The sequence below is a fragment of the Narcine bancroftii genome, chromosome 8, assembly GCF_036971445.1.
Source record: "Narcine bancroftii isolate sNarBan1 chromosome 8, sNarBan1.hap1, whole genome shotgun sequence".
NCBI lineage: Eukaryota > Metazoa > Chordata > Chondrichthyes > Torpediniformes > Narcinidae > Narcine > Narcine bancroftii.
In genome coordinates this window covers 64,075,885-64,091,910 of record NC_091476.1, presented here as the reverse complement: position 1 = coordinate 64,091,910, position 16,026 = coordinate 64,075,885, and the positions used below count along the sequence as shown (strand labels likewise).

The 16,026-nt window shown below is 49.7% G+C and overlaps 1 protein-coding gene across 1 annotated transcript; it reads left to right on the top strand.

Annotated features, from left to right (window-relative positions):
* Positions 1 to 800: 800 nt before the first annotated feature.
* LOC138742031 (maestro heat-like repeat-containing protein family member 1) lies at positions 801 to 9,026 on the top strand. The gene is made up of 3 exons (XM_069896223.1): positions 801 to 990; positions 1,041 to 2,033; positions 8,948 to 9,026. Exons 1-2 carry the CDS (start codon positions 801 to 803, stop codon positions 1,916 to 1,918), a joined length of 1,068 nt encoding a protein of 355 aa, XP_069752324.1. The 3' UTR covers positions 1,919 to 2,033; positions 8,948 to 9,026.
* The last annotated feature ends 7,000 nt before the right edge of the window (positions 9,027 to 16,026 follow it).

Below are 16,026 nucleotides of genomic sequence, written 5' to 3'. Positions count from 1 at the left end.
AGCGAGATCCTCCTGTGGGATCCGAGCACGGACGGGATCCAGGCCCTCTTCAAGCACGTCGAGGGCTGGCTCGTGCCCCCCCCCCCCCGGGACTGGGAGCGGGAGCGGGCCATGAAAGTCGTCCGCCAGCTGCTGACGCTCTACCCGGAGGAGGCCAGCGGCCGGCGCCCGGCGGAGTTCGCCCACGGGGGCTCCATGCTGGGGCGCTTGGCCCCGCGCCTCGGCGACCCGGCGCCCAGGGTGAGGGTCTCGGCGCTGGCAAGCATCTGCGCCCTCCTCCTCCTCCATCCCGTGCCCGAGGGCCGGCCCGACCAGCCGTTCGAGCACCTGGAAGCCGCCGGCGCCGGACTCCAGTGCCCCGACGGCCCGCTCCACCTTCAGCTGTACGCTGAGCTGGCCCAGGCCGCGGGCGGACACCTCCCCGTCCGCCAGATCGGCCCTTTCCTCCTCGTCCTTCCGACGGCCATCCTCATGAGCGCCGTCGTCCCGTGCTGCGGATCGGCCCTGCGGGGCCAGATCTCCCACCTCCTCCGGCCACTGTCCGTGCGCCTGCGGCGAGCGGCAGGCGAGCTGGGACGCCTGCCCATCGTGCGCTTCATCTCGGCGATGGCCGCGCACCACCCAGCCGAGACGGTCTCCTGCCTCCTCTCCTCCCCGCTGCCCTTGGACGCCCCCGCCCGCCAGCTGTGGCGCTGGCTGGCCGTCTCCGTCCTCCGCCTGCTGATCGATGCCCTGGACAAGTGCCCGCGCCCCCCCCCCCCCCCCCGCAGCCCCTGAGTGTGGTCTGCGCACTGAAGGAGATGCTGTGCAGCCGGGAGGGCGCGGCGGCTCTTCTGCGCTCTGTTGCTGCACCTCGGCGCCAGCGTCGGGGCGTCCGGAGGGCGGCCCGACCCCCCGAGCTGCTCGGCCATGGCGCTGCGGGCGCTCCTGGGCAAAGGCGGCGGGGAGGACTGGTCCGCCCTGACCGACCCCGAGCGCCACCTCCAAGGAGTGGCCGCTATGGCCACGGCCGTGGCCTCCGACGCCGGAGCCCGGCTGAGCCCGATCGTCCGCCACGTGTCTGGCCGCCGGCCCCGAGCAGCCGGGCCACCCCGCTGCCACTGAGCCCGGCCTGGCCGACGCGCTGGTCGACGGGCTCCTGGCCTGCCTGCGGGAGCCGGCGGCCGCCGTCCGGGCGCTCGGCCTCCGCGGCCTGGTCAATCTGGCCCGCGGCCCCCGCCGGCAGGTCGAGCGCCGCGCCGCCCCGGTGCTCGGAGCCCTGATCACGCTGGCCAGCGACGCGCGTGAGCCGCTGCCGGCGCTCAAGCTGGAAACCCTGGCTGGCTTGTCGCGCCTGCTGCCCCTGCTCCAAGACGCCCAACTCTGCGGCTTGCTGGGGCCCGCCCTGGTGGCCGCTCGGTCCCTCTTCGAGAGCCTGGACCCCCGTTTGAGGGCGGCGGTATTCGACCTGCTCGGCGATCTGTCTCGTTGCGGCCGAGGGGACCTCTGGCTGGTCTACGCGGAGCAAATCCACGCCAGCCTGGTCCTGCACGCCCGCGACGGCAGCCCGGACGTTTCCCGAGCCTGCACCGGGGCCCTGAGGCAGGCGGCTCCTCTGCTGGGCTCCGACCGCCTTTCCGCTCTCCTGCGAGCCGACGCCTTGCCCTCCCTCCGGGAGCTCTCCGAGGAGGTGGCGTGCCACTTCCCCGCCAAGGTGTCCACCTATCTGGTCGCGGGGCTCACCTGCTTCCAGAGCCCGCTGCCCGAGATCCGGGCTGACGCCGTCACCTTCACCGCCTACCTCTCCCACCGGCTTCCCGGCGAGGGCCACCAGACAACAGCCGGCGGCAGCGACTGCGCCGAAGTGGTCGCCCTGCTCCGGGTCCCGGTGGCCAGGGTGCGGGTCAGCGCGGCCGAGGCGCTCTCCTTCCTTCTCTGAGGCCGGACCCAGCGGGGAGGCTCCGCCGCAGACCCGAGGGGAACAGATTCAGCGCAGAAGCCACGGCCAACCTGGAGGCGAAATCATGGGGCAGATTTAATCCGGAAATAAAGAGGTTCGGGGACCCGAGAATTGCGTCTTAATCCCACTCCCGGTCTCCTAAGCAATTCAGGGCAAAGGGGGAGGATGGGGACTTTCCACTCTGACCGACCACCCCCCCCCCCCCCCCCCCCACCTTCACCACCTCGCCTCCCTGATTCCCTCACTGTTAGAGATAGAGAATTTAGGTTAAAATGGCTTAAGTTAAAATGTGATGATTAATCATAAAAAGGGAAGCCAGGACAGGAAGCTTACTAGCAGCCAAGGACAAAAAGTTCAGCTGGATTTGTTTTTTTAAACATATCTTTTCATGGTCATAGTGAGAGACATGCAGGAGACAAAAGATTGATAAGAAGGGTGAGAAACAGAATTTAGTGTATGTAGAGTTCGCAGCGTACGTAACGAACGTGATAATTAAAAATGCAGTTGTACTTAGAATGCTTTTGCAATACTAACCAATTAAAACAGTATTAATAAGAAGGGGAAGGGCAAACAACAAGGGTATAAAAATCAATGCACTGTATGTATCGGGGCTTAACTGGTGAGAAGCCAGTTGAGTCCAACTCTGCAGACTTGTAAATAAAGCTTGTCGTGTCATCAGTTTTAAAGAGACTCATGTGTGAGAAGTTTTACTTCTGACAAATGGGGGCTCGTCCGGGATCTACACTCCGGCCGTGAGGGGAGGCGAGAAGAGGGACATCGGAAGTGGTGCACCCCGCTGAGTTCAGCGGCTCCTAGTCCCTTGCTCGTCGCTTCGGGCGGCTTGAGCGAGTGGTATCCGGACAAGGTGACACGACAAGACGGAGAGGAGAAGGGTGACGGTTCAATCCCCGGGAAGACACCGGTAAGTGACGACTTACGATTGTGGTGTGGGGATTGGGTAACAGGTGTAACGGGATACACCTGTTTGGATAAAAAAAACCTAACGTAATAGATCAGGTATAGAGCTTTTGTCGTGGCGTGAGGACCCTGTCGTGGGACTCTAGGATAGACCCCAGGGAAACCTCGGCGGTAACCGAAGGAGGGACAGCACCTCCGACGAAATGCCGAGAAGAGAGGGGTCGACCCCAGGGAAACCTCAGCGGTAACCGAAGGAGGGACAGTACCTCTGACGAGGCGTCTGAGAAGAAGGGAGTAGGGTCCAGAACGAGAGGGTCCTCAGCAACGATAAACGGATCTAGGTGGGAAAATGGGAGGATCAAAATCTAAGGGCTCATCTGAAAATTCAGGACAATTCCTGGGAGTTCCCCTTGACAGCCCTTTGGGGAGAATGTTTGAAAATTTGGATAGTAAAAGATATCGAGACAAAAACAAGAAAAAGATGGTTCAATATTGTCTCCTTTGGTCGAAACAACCTATTAAAGGTTCCTCGGTCTGGTGGCCGAAATTTGGATCTGATGAGGATTGGGTTAAGCAAGCATTAAACATATATGTAAATTCGAGACCAAAGGTGAATCAAGAAGAGTCAGCATATGCATTTTGTTGGGTTCCCTGGCCAGGATCCTTAACAAAATGTTTTAAATTGAGGGTAGCGGGAGAAAAGAAGTGGGAACCTCTGGACAACCTTCCCCCTCCTTATATTCCCCTGGTGCCCACTGCGCCCGAGGAAAGCTCATTACCGGAGGGGAAAGGTGATGAATCTGATTGCCCCAAAAGGGGCCGGGAAAAAAAAGAATGAATTAAGGGAGTCGGACCCTAAACTTCCACCGGTAAACCGACCCTGGACAAGATCCCAGACTGGTCCAGGACCATCAAAGTTTTCAGTAAGCCTAAATCCGCTGAGGGAAGTTCCTATGGGAGGACCGGGAGGGGGAACGGGATATGTGAATGTTCCCCTAACTAGTACAGAGGTGCGGGGATTTAAGAAAGAAATGAAAAAGTTATTGGAAGATCCTATAGGACTGGCCGAACAGCTCGACCAATTCCTGGGACCAAACACATATACGTGGGAAGAGATGCAGGCAATAATGGGAACATTATTCTCACCCCAGGAGAGGCAGATGATTCGACGGGCTGCCCTCCTCATGTGGGAATATGAACAACCTGGGGACCCCAGACCCCATTAACAAAAATATCCCTTAAATGAACCCAGGTGGGACAAACGAACACCCGAGGGATTGGCAAGTATGAGACAATATAGAGAGTGGACAATTAAAGGGATACGGGAGGCTGTGCCAAAGGGTCACAATTTCACCAAGGCATTTGGGAACCACCAGGGGAAAGACGAGTCCCCTACTGATTTCTTGGAGAGGGTGAGAAAGAATGTCCAACAGTATGCGGGCGTGGACCCTAGTACACCAATGGGTGAACAGCTTATTCGAATTGAATTTGTTTCCAAATCATGGCAGGACATTAGAAAGAAACTAGAAAAGGAGGAGGACTGGAGCGAAAAACCCCTAAGCGACCTGTTAAAAAAGGCGCAAAAAGTATATGTGCAGAGAGAAGAAGAAGATCAAAAGAGGGCGACAAAGGTTATGGTACAGACTATCCGACAGATGAATGCCGAATCCAGAGGGGAAAGAAAACAAAACCTTCCTCTAAACAATCCAAGATATCCAAGAGAGGGAAGACCCCGGAGGTTCGTTAAGTGCTATTACTGCAATGAGGAAGGACACTTTAAGAGGGAATGCCCCCGATACAAGAGGGAATTGCGTGCCCTCGAACTTATGGAAGAAGATTAGGGGGGTCAGGGGTTCCAAATGTTAGGGACCAAGTATAAGAGGGAACCCCTGGTAAAACTAAAAATTGGTCCCAAGGGAGAAGAGGTGGTGTTTATGGTGGACACAGGAGCGGAACGAAGTAGTGTAATAACTGTGCCAATCGGAACTGAGCCTGTAAAAAGTAATTTGACAATTTCTGGGATAGAAGGGGCTCCCAGAATGGTATCAATAATTCCCCAAGTAACAGTGAAACTGGAAGAAAGAGAAGGGGTACAAGACCTCTTGTTGTTACCGTCGGCTGGATTTAACCTCCTAGGAAGGGGCTTACAGGCTCTCCTAGGTTTGGGTGCTCTCCCTGTGGACGGAGAAGTGCGAGTCCACCTCTGTGCTCTAAAGGAAGAGGATGAACGGCAGATTGACGAGAGAGTCTGGTATAAGGAGGGAAATCGAGGAGGTCTGGACATCCCACCTTTCTTTGGCTTGGCTTCGCGGACGAAGATTTATGGAGGGGGTAAAAAGTCCACGTCAGCTGCAGGCTCGTTTGTGGCTGACCAGTCCGATGCGGGACAGGCAGACACGATTGCAGCGGTTGCAAGGGAAAATTGGTTGGTTGGGGTTGGGTGTTGGGTTTTTCCTCCTTTGCCTTTTGTCAGTGAGGTGGGCTCTGCGGTCTTCTTCAAAGGAGGCTGCTGCCCGCCAAACTGTGAGGCGCCAAGATGCACGGTTTGAGGCGTTATCAGCCCACTGGCGGTGGTCAATGTGGCAGGCACCAAGAGATTTCTTTAGGCAGTCCTTGTACCTTTTCTTTGGTGCACCTCTGTCACGGTGGCCAGTGGAGAGCTCGCCATATAATACGATCTTGGGAAGGCGATGGTCCTCCATTCTGGAGACGTGACCCATCCAGCGCAGCTGGATCTTCAGCAGTGTGGACTCGATGCTGTCGACCTCTGCCATCTCGAGTACCTCGACGTTAGGGGTGTGAGCGCTCCAATGGATGTTGAGGATGGAGCGGAGACAACGCTGGTGGAAGCGTTCTAGGAGCCGTAGGTGGTGCCGGTAGAGGACCCATGATTCGGAGCCGAACAGGAGTGTGGGTATGACAACGGCTCTGTATACGCTTATCTTTGTGAGGTTTTTCAGTTGGTTGTTTTTCCAGACTCTTTTGTGTAGTCTTCCAAAGGCGCTATTTGCCTTGGCGAGTCTGTTGTCTATCTCATTGTCGATCCTTGCATCTGATGAAATGGTGCAGCCGAGATAGGTAAACTGGTTGACCGTTTTGAGGTTTGTGTGCCCGATGGAGATGTGGGGGGGCTGGTAGTCATGGTGGGGAGCTGGCTGATGGAGGACCTCAGTTTTCTTCAGGCTGACTTCCAGGCCAAACATTTTGGCAGTTTCCGCAAAGCAGGACGTCAAGCGCTGAAGAGCTGGCTCTGAATGGGCAACTAAAGCGGCATCATCTGCAAAGAGTAGTTCACGGACAAGTTTCTCTTTACACCTTTACATGTCACATTAATACCAGGTCATCAGCCGGTAAGGAAACGTCAGTATCCTATTTCTTTGGAAGGGAGAAAAGGGCTACAGCTGGTAATTGAGACTCTAATACGAGACAGACTATTAGAAGAATGCATGTCACCTTATAACACCCCTATACTCCCAGTGAAAAAGTCAGATGGATCCTATCGCCTAGTTCAGGATCTAAGAAGTTTGAATGCTATTGTTCAGACCCGCCACCCAGTGGTGCCTAATCCCTATACTATTATGAGTCGGATTCCCCCAGACCATGAGTGGTTTAGTGTTATCGACTTGAAGGATGCCTTCTGGACGTGTCCATTAGAAGAGGAAAGTAGAGATATGTTCGCGTTTGAATGGGAAAATCCATGGACAGGTAGACGGAGACAGCTTCGGTGGACTGTATTGCCCCAAGGGTTCACTGAATCTCCGAACCTGTTTGGACAAATGCTAGAACAAATCCTGGCGGACTATCCACAATCTGATGATTCCCAACTAATGCAGTATGTGGACGATTTACTATTATCAGGACCCAAGGAACAAGAAATGAGGGGAGATACAATTAGACTCTTGAATTATCTGGGGAAAAAGGGTCTACGGGTGTCCAGGAACAAGTTACAGTTCGTTGAGAGAACTGTGGTATATCTGGGACACCAGATAAGTAAAGGACAGAAACGGATTACCCCTGAACGGATTGCGGGAATCACTAGAATGCCGTTACCCCGTAATAAGAAGGAAATAAGACAATTCCTGGGACTCTTAGGTTACTGTAGGTTATGGATAGAGGACTACTCAGCGTTGGTGAAGTTTATGTATGAAAAGCTGACAAATGAAAATGAATATCCATTGAAATGGACCCAGGAGGAGGAGGGATGGTTTGAGGACTTGAAGCATCGCCTGACACGAGCCCCGGTACTCACTCTGCCCTCTTTAAAACAGCCCTTCCAGCTATTTGTCACTCATAACCAAGGAACAGCTGTGGGAGTTTTAACACAGGAAAAAGGCGGTCAGCGACACCCAGTGGCTTTCCTTTCCAAAATGATGGACCCAGTGTCTTGCGGATGGCCGACGTGTATCCAGGGAGTAGCGGCTGCTGCTCTGTTGGTAGAGGAAGCACGTAAACTTACTTTTGGAGGAAAGATGACTGTGTACACCTCCCATTCTGTGAGTGTTTTATTAACACAAACTGCCCATCGATGGCTGACTGATTCTCGCATATTAAAGTATGAAACCATTTTAATGGTCGGAGAAGATCTACAGTTTGCAAAGATTAATAGCTGCAACCCAGCTCAGTTTTTATACGGCAGTGAAACAGAGAGAGAGGTGGAGCACGACTGTGTCGAGTTGACGGATCTTCAGACCAAGACCCGAGAAGACCTTTGCGATACTCCTCTGGGAGAAGGATATGAATTCTACATTGACGGCTCCGCCAGATATGTTGACGGAATGAGAAGAAGTGGGTATGCTATAATAGAAGAAAATACTTGGAAAGTAGTAGAATCCACGAGACTACCCGGAAGCTGGTCAGCACAGTCCTGTGAACTATATGCCTTGCAGAGAGCCCTCAGAATACTGGCAGAGAAAACTGGAACGATTTACACTGATTCCAAATACGCATACGGGGTAGTGCATACCTTTGGTAAGATCTGGAAGGAGCGTGGTCTAATTACATCAAGAGGAAAGGAATTGGCACATGAACAGATGATTACTCTGACTTTAGAAGCCTTGACATTACCCCAGGAAATAGCAGTGGTCTACATACCAGGCCATCAGAGGGGAGATACCCCGACAGCAATTGGAAACAGACTGGCTGATGAAGAAGCCAAAAGGGCAGCCATGCAACAAGAAGTCCGTTTGCTGACCTTAATCCCAATAAGACAAGGCATAAAGAAGGCTCCCATTTTCACTGCTAAGGAAGAAAAGGACATGGCTCAGCTGGGCGCAAGCCAGCTGCCTGATGGAACATGGAAGACACCAGATGGAAGAATGGTTCTAAATAAAGAAATAACTCACAATATTTTAAAACACCTGCATCATCAGAGCCACTGGGGCACCCAAGCCTTATGTGACACAGTGCTTCGAGAATATGTGTGTAAGGGAATCTACACCTTGGCCCAACAGGAGGTGCAGAACTGTCACCTATGCACAAAAATTAATAAGAAGATAATGAGGACAGGGACCATGGGAGGTCAACCATTAGCCATACGCCCTTTTCAAAGTATCCAGATCGACTTCACAGAGTTACCTCAAGTCCAAAGATGGAAGTATCTGTTGGTGGTAATAGATCACTTTACCCGATGGGTGGAAGCCTTCCCAACAGTAAATGCTACAGCCTCTACAGTAGCTCGCCTCCTCCTAGAGCAGATAATCCCCAGATATGGTATAATGGATTCTATAGACTCAGACAGGGGTCCACATTTTTGTTCAAAAATCCAGCAATTGATTTGTAATGCATTACAGGTCTCTTGGAAATTGCATACCCCTTGGCATCCACAAAGCTCAGGGAGGGTTGAACGTATGAATGGAACCCTAAAAATGCAATTGACAAAATTAATGGTGGAAACTAAAATGCCTTGGATAAAGTGTCTGCCCCTGGCTTTATTGAGAATTTGTACTGCCCCACGAAAAGATGTAGGGTTGTCCCCTTATGAAATGATGTTTGGGCTTCCCTTCTGGAGTACAGTTGAGGGGTGTCCCACCTTGGGGGAAGGGGATATTTTTGTTAGGAACTATTTACAGGTACTGTCACGCTCTCTTACAGATTTACGAAAGAGAGGACTATTGGCACAAACACCGCCTCTAGACTTTTCTTTACACAAAGTGGAACCAGGAGACTGGATTCTCATCAAGACATGGAAAACTGAAAAACTCCAGCCTCAGTGGGAAGGACCATACCAAGTTCTCTTAACTACAGAGGCTGCAGCACGAACAAGAGAGAAGGGGTGGACACACGCATCCAGATTTAAGGGACCTGTAGAGGCGCCTCAGGACCCTGATACGAACTCAGATTGGACTTGTGTTCCTGGAGAAAAACCTCTTACCTTGCGATTTCGCAGAAAGACTTGATTCACAATGTTATTGTTATGTTCTTTGATTTTTCTTAGTTTGCCTATGTCTTTATCAGGTCTGAAATGTAAGAAATGCAGAGACACAGTGGTCCTGTTTCAGGACCGCACTTGGGGAAGAAAGGAGGGTAATTTTATTTCCCATACCTCAGTTCCTGAGAAATGTTGGGCAGAAAATACCACCCAACATCCATATACCCCTTGTGTGGAAAAAGAAGGAAATAATATGGGTCATTATATACAGATTCCTAATACCACTCCTTTCCCTCTTAACGGTTGGAAGGGTGACTCAGACCCACCATGCCCTGATGGACTCTGGTTTTGCATACACCAGCGTACTGTTCCAATAAGAAATTCCACTCCACACTCAAAAGTGCCTGCCCCTTTAAGACAGCCGGACTTAGTTCGAGTCCATCCAAATAACCATGAAAATTTCGGTGACGCAGTTGGGGAAGATAACCTTTTTGTTGATCTTGCAACTAGAATTGCAGGAACTTTTAATGTAACCAATTGTTGGGTCTGCGGGGGTCCACGGATGTCAGAGCAATGGCCTTGGTGGGGGGAGTCCCTCAATTCATTGACCATGATTTCCCGAATTTGGACAACTAACCGAACGAGATCAAGAGAAACTTGGTCTCTCTCTAACGTCCCCTCTGGTTTTTATTGTCTCTCACGAACCGGCAAATACCCAGTAGGAAAAAGTCCCTGCAAGGCTGTATGGATTCGCATTTCGCCTGGTAATTTCATTTGGTTTCCTAAACCCCTGACTTGGTTCTTATCCACTGTTTTTAAAACTAATTGCCTACCCCTGTCTAATAGCAGTATTCAGCTTTGGAATTGTACCAGTTCCACCATCACAGGACCATACCAATCAAACCCCACTCTTAAAAGAGTTTGGGAACGGGGATATGGAGTATCCCCAAATGGATTATTCTGGGTATGTGGTAATAAAGCTTATACTCGTCTCCCCTTACAGTGGAGTGGAAAACTTGTTTCCTAGGAATAATCCGCCCAGAATTTTTCCTCCTACCCCACGATCACGGTCATAAATTAGGAGTGAAGATTTTTGATACATTACACCGTCAGCCCCGCTCTAGCACGGTACATTTGGGACAATGGGGAGATGATTGGCCTCCAGAATGCATAATTCAATATTATGGTCCCGCTACATGGGCTCAAGATGGATCCTGGGGTTATCGTACTCCTATTTATATGTTAAATCGCATTATTCACTTGCAAGCAGTCCTTGAAATTATTACAAATCAAACAGCTCTAGCCCTGCAATTACTTGCATCCCAGCAAGGTCAAATGCGCTCTGCTATATATCAGAACCGTCTGGCCCTAGACTATCTCCTAGCCACAGAAGGAGGTGTATGTGGAAAGCTTAACTTGACTAACTGCTGCTTACAGATTGATGATAATGGCCAAGCCATTCGAAAAATCGCTGATAATATTCGTATTTTGTCCCATGTACCGGTTCAAACCTGGCATCCTTTTGCAAAATTAAATTGGATGGACAAATGGTTTGGAGGAACCTGGTGGCGTACCTTATTGTGGGTCATCGGAGGTATTTTATTCCTCCTACTTGTTTTGCCCTGTATTATTCCCTGTCTACGCAGCCTGGTGATTTCCATGGTCCAACAGGCTATGCAACCAGGGGAACTGGGAGACCCCATTAGAATTTTACTTCAGCACGAAATTAATTTATCATGAGACGTTTCTCTTCCCCGAGTTAAAATCCCCATATATATATAATACACACATTTTAAAGAGAGAAATGGGTGGATTGTTAGAGATAGAGAATTTAGGTTAAAATGGCTTAAGTTAAAATGTGATGATTAATCATAAAAAGGGAAGCCAGAACGGATAGGGAGCTTACTAGCAGCCAAGGACAAAAAGTTCAGCTGGATATGTTTTTTTAAACATATCTTTTCATGGTCATAGTGCAGGAGACAAAAGATTGATAAGAAGGGTGAGAAACAGAATTTAGTGTATGTAGAGTTCGCAGCGTATGTAACGAACGTGATAATTAAAAATGCAGTTGTACTTAGAATGCTTTTGCAATACTAACCAATTAAAACAGTATTAATAAGAAGGGGAAGGGCAAACAACAAGGGTATAAAAATCAATGCACTGTATGTATCGGGGCTTAACTGGTGAGAAGCCAGTTGAGTCCAACTCTGCAGACTTGTAAATAAAGCTTGTCGTGTCATCAGTTTTAAAGAGACTCATGTGTGAGAAGTTTTATTTCTGACACTCACCACCCTCTGAGAGATAATAGATTATTGGAAGTAAAGTTAGTATGAATAAAATAATAGATTATAGGAAGTAAAGTTAGTATATGAATGAAATAAAGAATAATAGATGACTAGAGGAAGTTAAGTAAGTGCTGAATGTCAGAAGTACAAATTCTCACACATGAGTCTCTTTAAAGTTGGTGACACGACAAGCTTTATTTACAAGTCTGCAGAGTTGGACTCAACTGGCTTCTCGCCAAGTCAAGCCCCGATACATACAGTGCATTGATTTTTATACCTTTTTTGCTTGTCCTTCCCCTCCTCTTTAGCACTGTTTTAATTGGTTAGTTTTTGCAAAATCATTCTAAGTACACTTGCATTTGTAATTATCATGTTAGTCAAGTACACTACGAACTCTGCACACACTAAATTCTGTTTTTCACTCTTTTATCAATCTTTGGCTCCTACATGTCTCTTTGTGACCATGAAAGATCTCTGTTTGTTATAACATTGTCCAGCTGAACTTTTATGGTAAGCTCCCTGTCTAGTCTGGCTTCCCCTTTTATGATTAATCATCACATTTTAACTTAAGCCCTTTTTAACCTAAATTCTCTATCTATAACAATCCACCCCTTTCTTTCTTTAAAATGTGTGTACTATTTCTGAATGGGGGCCTTAACCCAGGGAAGAGAACCATCTTCTGATAAATCAATTTAGTGCTGAAGTAAAATTCTAACTGGGTCTCCCAGGACCATCGAAATCACTGGACCATCGAAATCACTAGGCTGCGCAGACAGGGAATAATCAGCAACTACAATTCCAAAGCTGAAAACTGCTATTAGACAGGGGTAGGCAATCAGTCTTAAAAACAGTGGATAGGAACCTAGTCAGGGGTTTAGGAAACCAAGTGAAATTACCAGGCGAAATGCGGATCCATACAGCCTTGCAGGGACTTTTCCTACCGGGTACTTGCCGGCTCGTGAGAGGCAATAAAAACCGGAGGGGACGTTGGAAAGAGACCAATTCTCCCTTGACCTTGTTCAGTTAGTGGTCCAAACCCGGGAGATCATGGTCCATGAGTCGAGGGACTCCCCCCACCAAGGCCATTGCTCTGACATCTGTGGACCTCTGCAGACCCAACAATTGGTTACATTAAAAGTTCCTGCAATTCTAGTTGCAAGATCAACAAAAAGGTTGTCTCCCCCAATTGCGTGGCCGAAACTTTCATGGCCATTTGGATGGACCCAAACCAAGTCCGGATGCCCCAAAGGGGCAGGCACTCCCGAGTGTGGAGTGGGACTCTCTACCGGAACAGTACGCTGGTGTATGCAGAACCAGAGTCCATCAGGGCATGGTGGGCCTGATTCACCCTCCCAGGGCCAACCATTAAGAGGGAAAGGAGTACTATTAGGAATCTGTATATAATGACCCACACTACTTCCCTCATTCTCCGTACAAGGGGTATATGGATGTTGGGTGGTATTTTCTGTCGAGCATTGCTTAGGAACTGAGGTATGGGAAATGAAACTACCCTCCTTTCTTTCCCAAGTGCGGTCCTGAAAAAGGACTACTGTGTCTCTGCACTTCTTACTCTTCAGACCTGTCAAAGACATAGGCAAACCAAGAAAAACCAAAGCATAGAACAATAACATTGTCAATCAAGTCTTCCTGCGAAATCGCAAAGTAAGAGGTTTGTCTCCAGGAAAACAAGTCCAATCTGAGTCCGTATCAGGGTCCTGAGGCGCCTCAACAGGTCCCTTAAATCTGGATGCGTGCATCCACCCCTTCTCTCTTGTTCGTATTGCAGCCTCTGTAGTCAAGAGAACTTAAAATGGACCTTCCCATTGTGGCTGGAGTTTTTCAGTTTTCCAGGTTGTGATGAGATCCAGTCTCCCGGTTCCACCTTGTGTAAAGAAAAGTCTAGAGGTGGTGTTTGTGCCAATAGTCCCCTCTTTCGTAAATCTGAAAGAGAGCGTGACAGTGCCTGTAAATAGTTCCTAACAAAAATATCCCCTTCCCCCAAGGTGGGACACCCTTCAACTGTACTCCAGAAGGGAAACCCAAACATCATCTCATAAGGGGACACCCCCACATCCCTGCGTGGGGCAGTACGAATTCTCAATAAGGCCAGGGGCAGACACTTTATCCAAGGCATTTTAGTCTCCACCATTAATTTTGTCAATTGCGTCTTTAGGGTTCCATCAGGCAGCTGGCTTGCGCCCAACTGAGCCATGTCCTTTTCTTCCTTAGCAGTGAAAATGGGAGCTTTTTTATACCTTGTCTTATTGGGATTAAGGTCAGCAAACGGACTTCCTGTTGCATGGCTGCCCTTTTGGCCTCTTCATCAGCCAGTCTGTTCCCAATTGCGGTCGGGGTATCTTCCCTCTGATGGCCTGGTATGTAGACCACTGCTATTTCCCGGGGTAATGTCAGGGCTTCCAAAGTCAGAGTAATCATCTGTTCGTGTGCCAATTCCTTTCCTCTTGATGTAATCAGACCGCACTCCTTCCAGATCTTACCAAAGGTATGCACTACCCCGTATGCGTATTTGGAGTCAGTGTAAATTGTTCCAGTTTTCTCTGCCAGTACTCTGAGGGCTCTCTGCAAGGCATATAGTTCGCAGGACTGTGCCGACCAGCTTCCGGGTAGCCTCGCGAATTCTACAACTTCCCAAGCATCTCCTTCTATTATGGCATACCCGCTTCTCCTCATTCCGTCAACACATCTGGCGGAGCCGTCAATGTAGAATTCATATCCCTCTCCCAGGGGAGTATCGCAAAGGTCCTCTCGGGTCTTGGTCTGGAGATCCGTCAACTCGACACAGTCGTGCTCCACTTCTTCCCCTGTTTCACCGTCGTATAAAAACTGAGCTGGGTTGCAACTATTATTCTTAGCAAACTGTAGGTCTTCTCCGACCATTAAAATGGTCTTGTACTTTAATATGCGGGAATCAGTCAGCCATCGATGGGCGGTTTGTGCTAATAGAACACTCACAGAATGGGAGGTGTACACAGTCATCCTTCCTCCAAAAGTGAGTTTGCGTGCCTCCTCCACCAACAGAGCAGCAGCCGCTACTCCCTGGATATACGTCGGCCATCCGCGATACACTGGGTCCATCATTTTGGACAGGAAATCCACTGGGTGTCGCTGACCGCCATTTTCCTGCGTCAAAACTCCCACAGCTGTTCCTTGGTTATGAGTGACAAATTGCTGGAAGGGTTGTTTTAAAGAGGGCAGAGTGAGTACCGGGGCCCGCGTCAGGCGATGCTTCAAGTCCTCAAGCCATCCCTTCTCCTCCTGGGTCCATTTCAATGGATATTCATCTTCATTTGTCAGCTTTTCATACATAAACTTCACCAACGCTGAGTAAGGGTTTTGTTTCCTTTCCCCTCTGGACTCGGCATTTATCTGTCGGATAGTCTGTACCATAATCTTCGCTGCCCTCTTTTGACCTTCCTCTTCCCTCTGCACATATACTCTTTGCGCCTTTTTTAACAGGTCGCTCAAGGGTTTTTTCATTCCAGTCCTCCTCCTTTTCTAGTTTCTTCCTAATGTCCTGCCACGATTTGGAAACAAATTCAATTCGAATAAGCTGTTCACCCATTGGTGTACTAGGGTCCACGCCCGCATACTGTTGGACATTCTTTCTCACCCTCTCCAAGAAATCAGTAGGGGACTCATCTTTCCCCTGGTGGTTCCCAAATGCCTTGGTGAAATTGTGACCCTTTGGCACAGCCTCCCGTATTCCTTTAATCATCCACTTTCTGTATTGTCTCATACTTGCCAGTCTCTCGGGTGTTCGTTTGTCCCACCTGGGTTCATTCAGGGGATATTTTTGTTCATGGGGTCTGGGGTCCCCAGGTTGTTCACGTTCCCACATGAAGAGGGCAGCCTGTCGAATCATCTGCCTCTCCTGGGGTGAGAATAATGTTCCCATTATTGCGTGCATCTCTTCCCAGGTATATGTATTTGGTCCCAGGAACTGGTCTAACTGTTCGGCCAGTCCCATGGGATCTTCCAATAGACTTTTCATTTCCTTCTTAAATCCTCGCACCTCAGTACTGGTTAGGGGAACGTTTACATATCCCGTTCCCCCTCCCGGTCCTCTCATAGAAACTTCCCTCAGGGGATTTAGGCTTACTGGAGCCTTCGATGGTCCTGGACCAGTCTGGGATCTGGTCCAGGGTCAGTTTACCGGTGGAAGTTTAGGGTCCGACTCCCTTAATTCATCCCTTCGTTCCTGGCCCCTTCCGGGACAATCAGATTCATCACCTTTCCCCTCCAGCAGCGAGCTTCCCTCGGGCACAGTGGGCACCGGGGGAACATAAGGAGGGGGGAGGTTGTCCAAAGGTTCCCACTTCTTTTCTCCCGCTACCCTCAATTTAAAACATTTTGTTAAGGATCCTGGCCAGGGAACCCAACAAAATGCATACGCCGACTCTTCTTGATTCACCTTTTGTCTCGAGTTTACATATATGTTTAATGCTTATCTCACACCAAGACACAAGAGAAACTTGTCCGTGAACTACTCTTTGCAG

What these genes read in the sequence shown, in the direction of transcription:
- LOC138742031 (XM_069896223.1), top strand. Translation starts at nt 801, where the DNA reads ATGCTGTGCAGCCGGGAGGGCGCGGCGGCTCTTCTGCGCTCTGTTGCT. An exon ending in CCGAGCGCCACCTCCAAGGA is followed by an intron (nt 991 to 1,040) that starts GTGGCCGCTATG and finishes AGCCCGGCTGAG; the next exon opens with CCCGATCGTCCGCCACGTGT.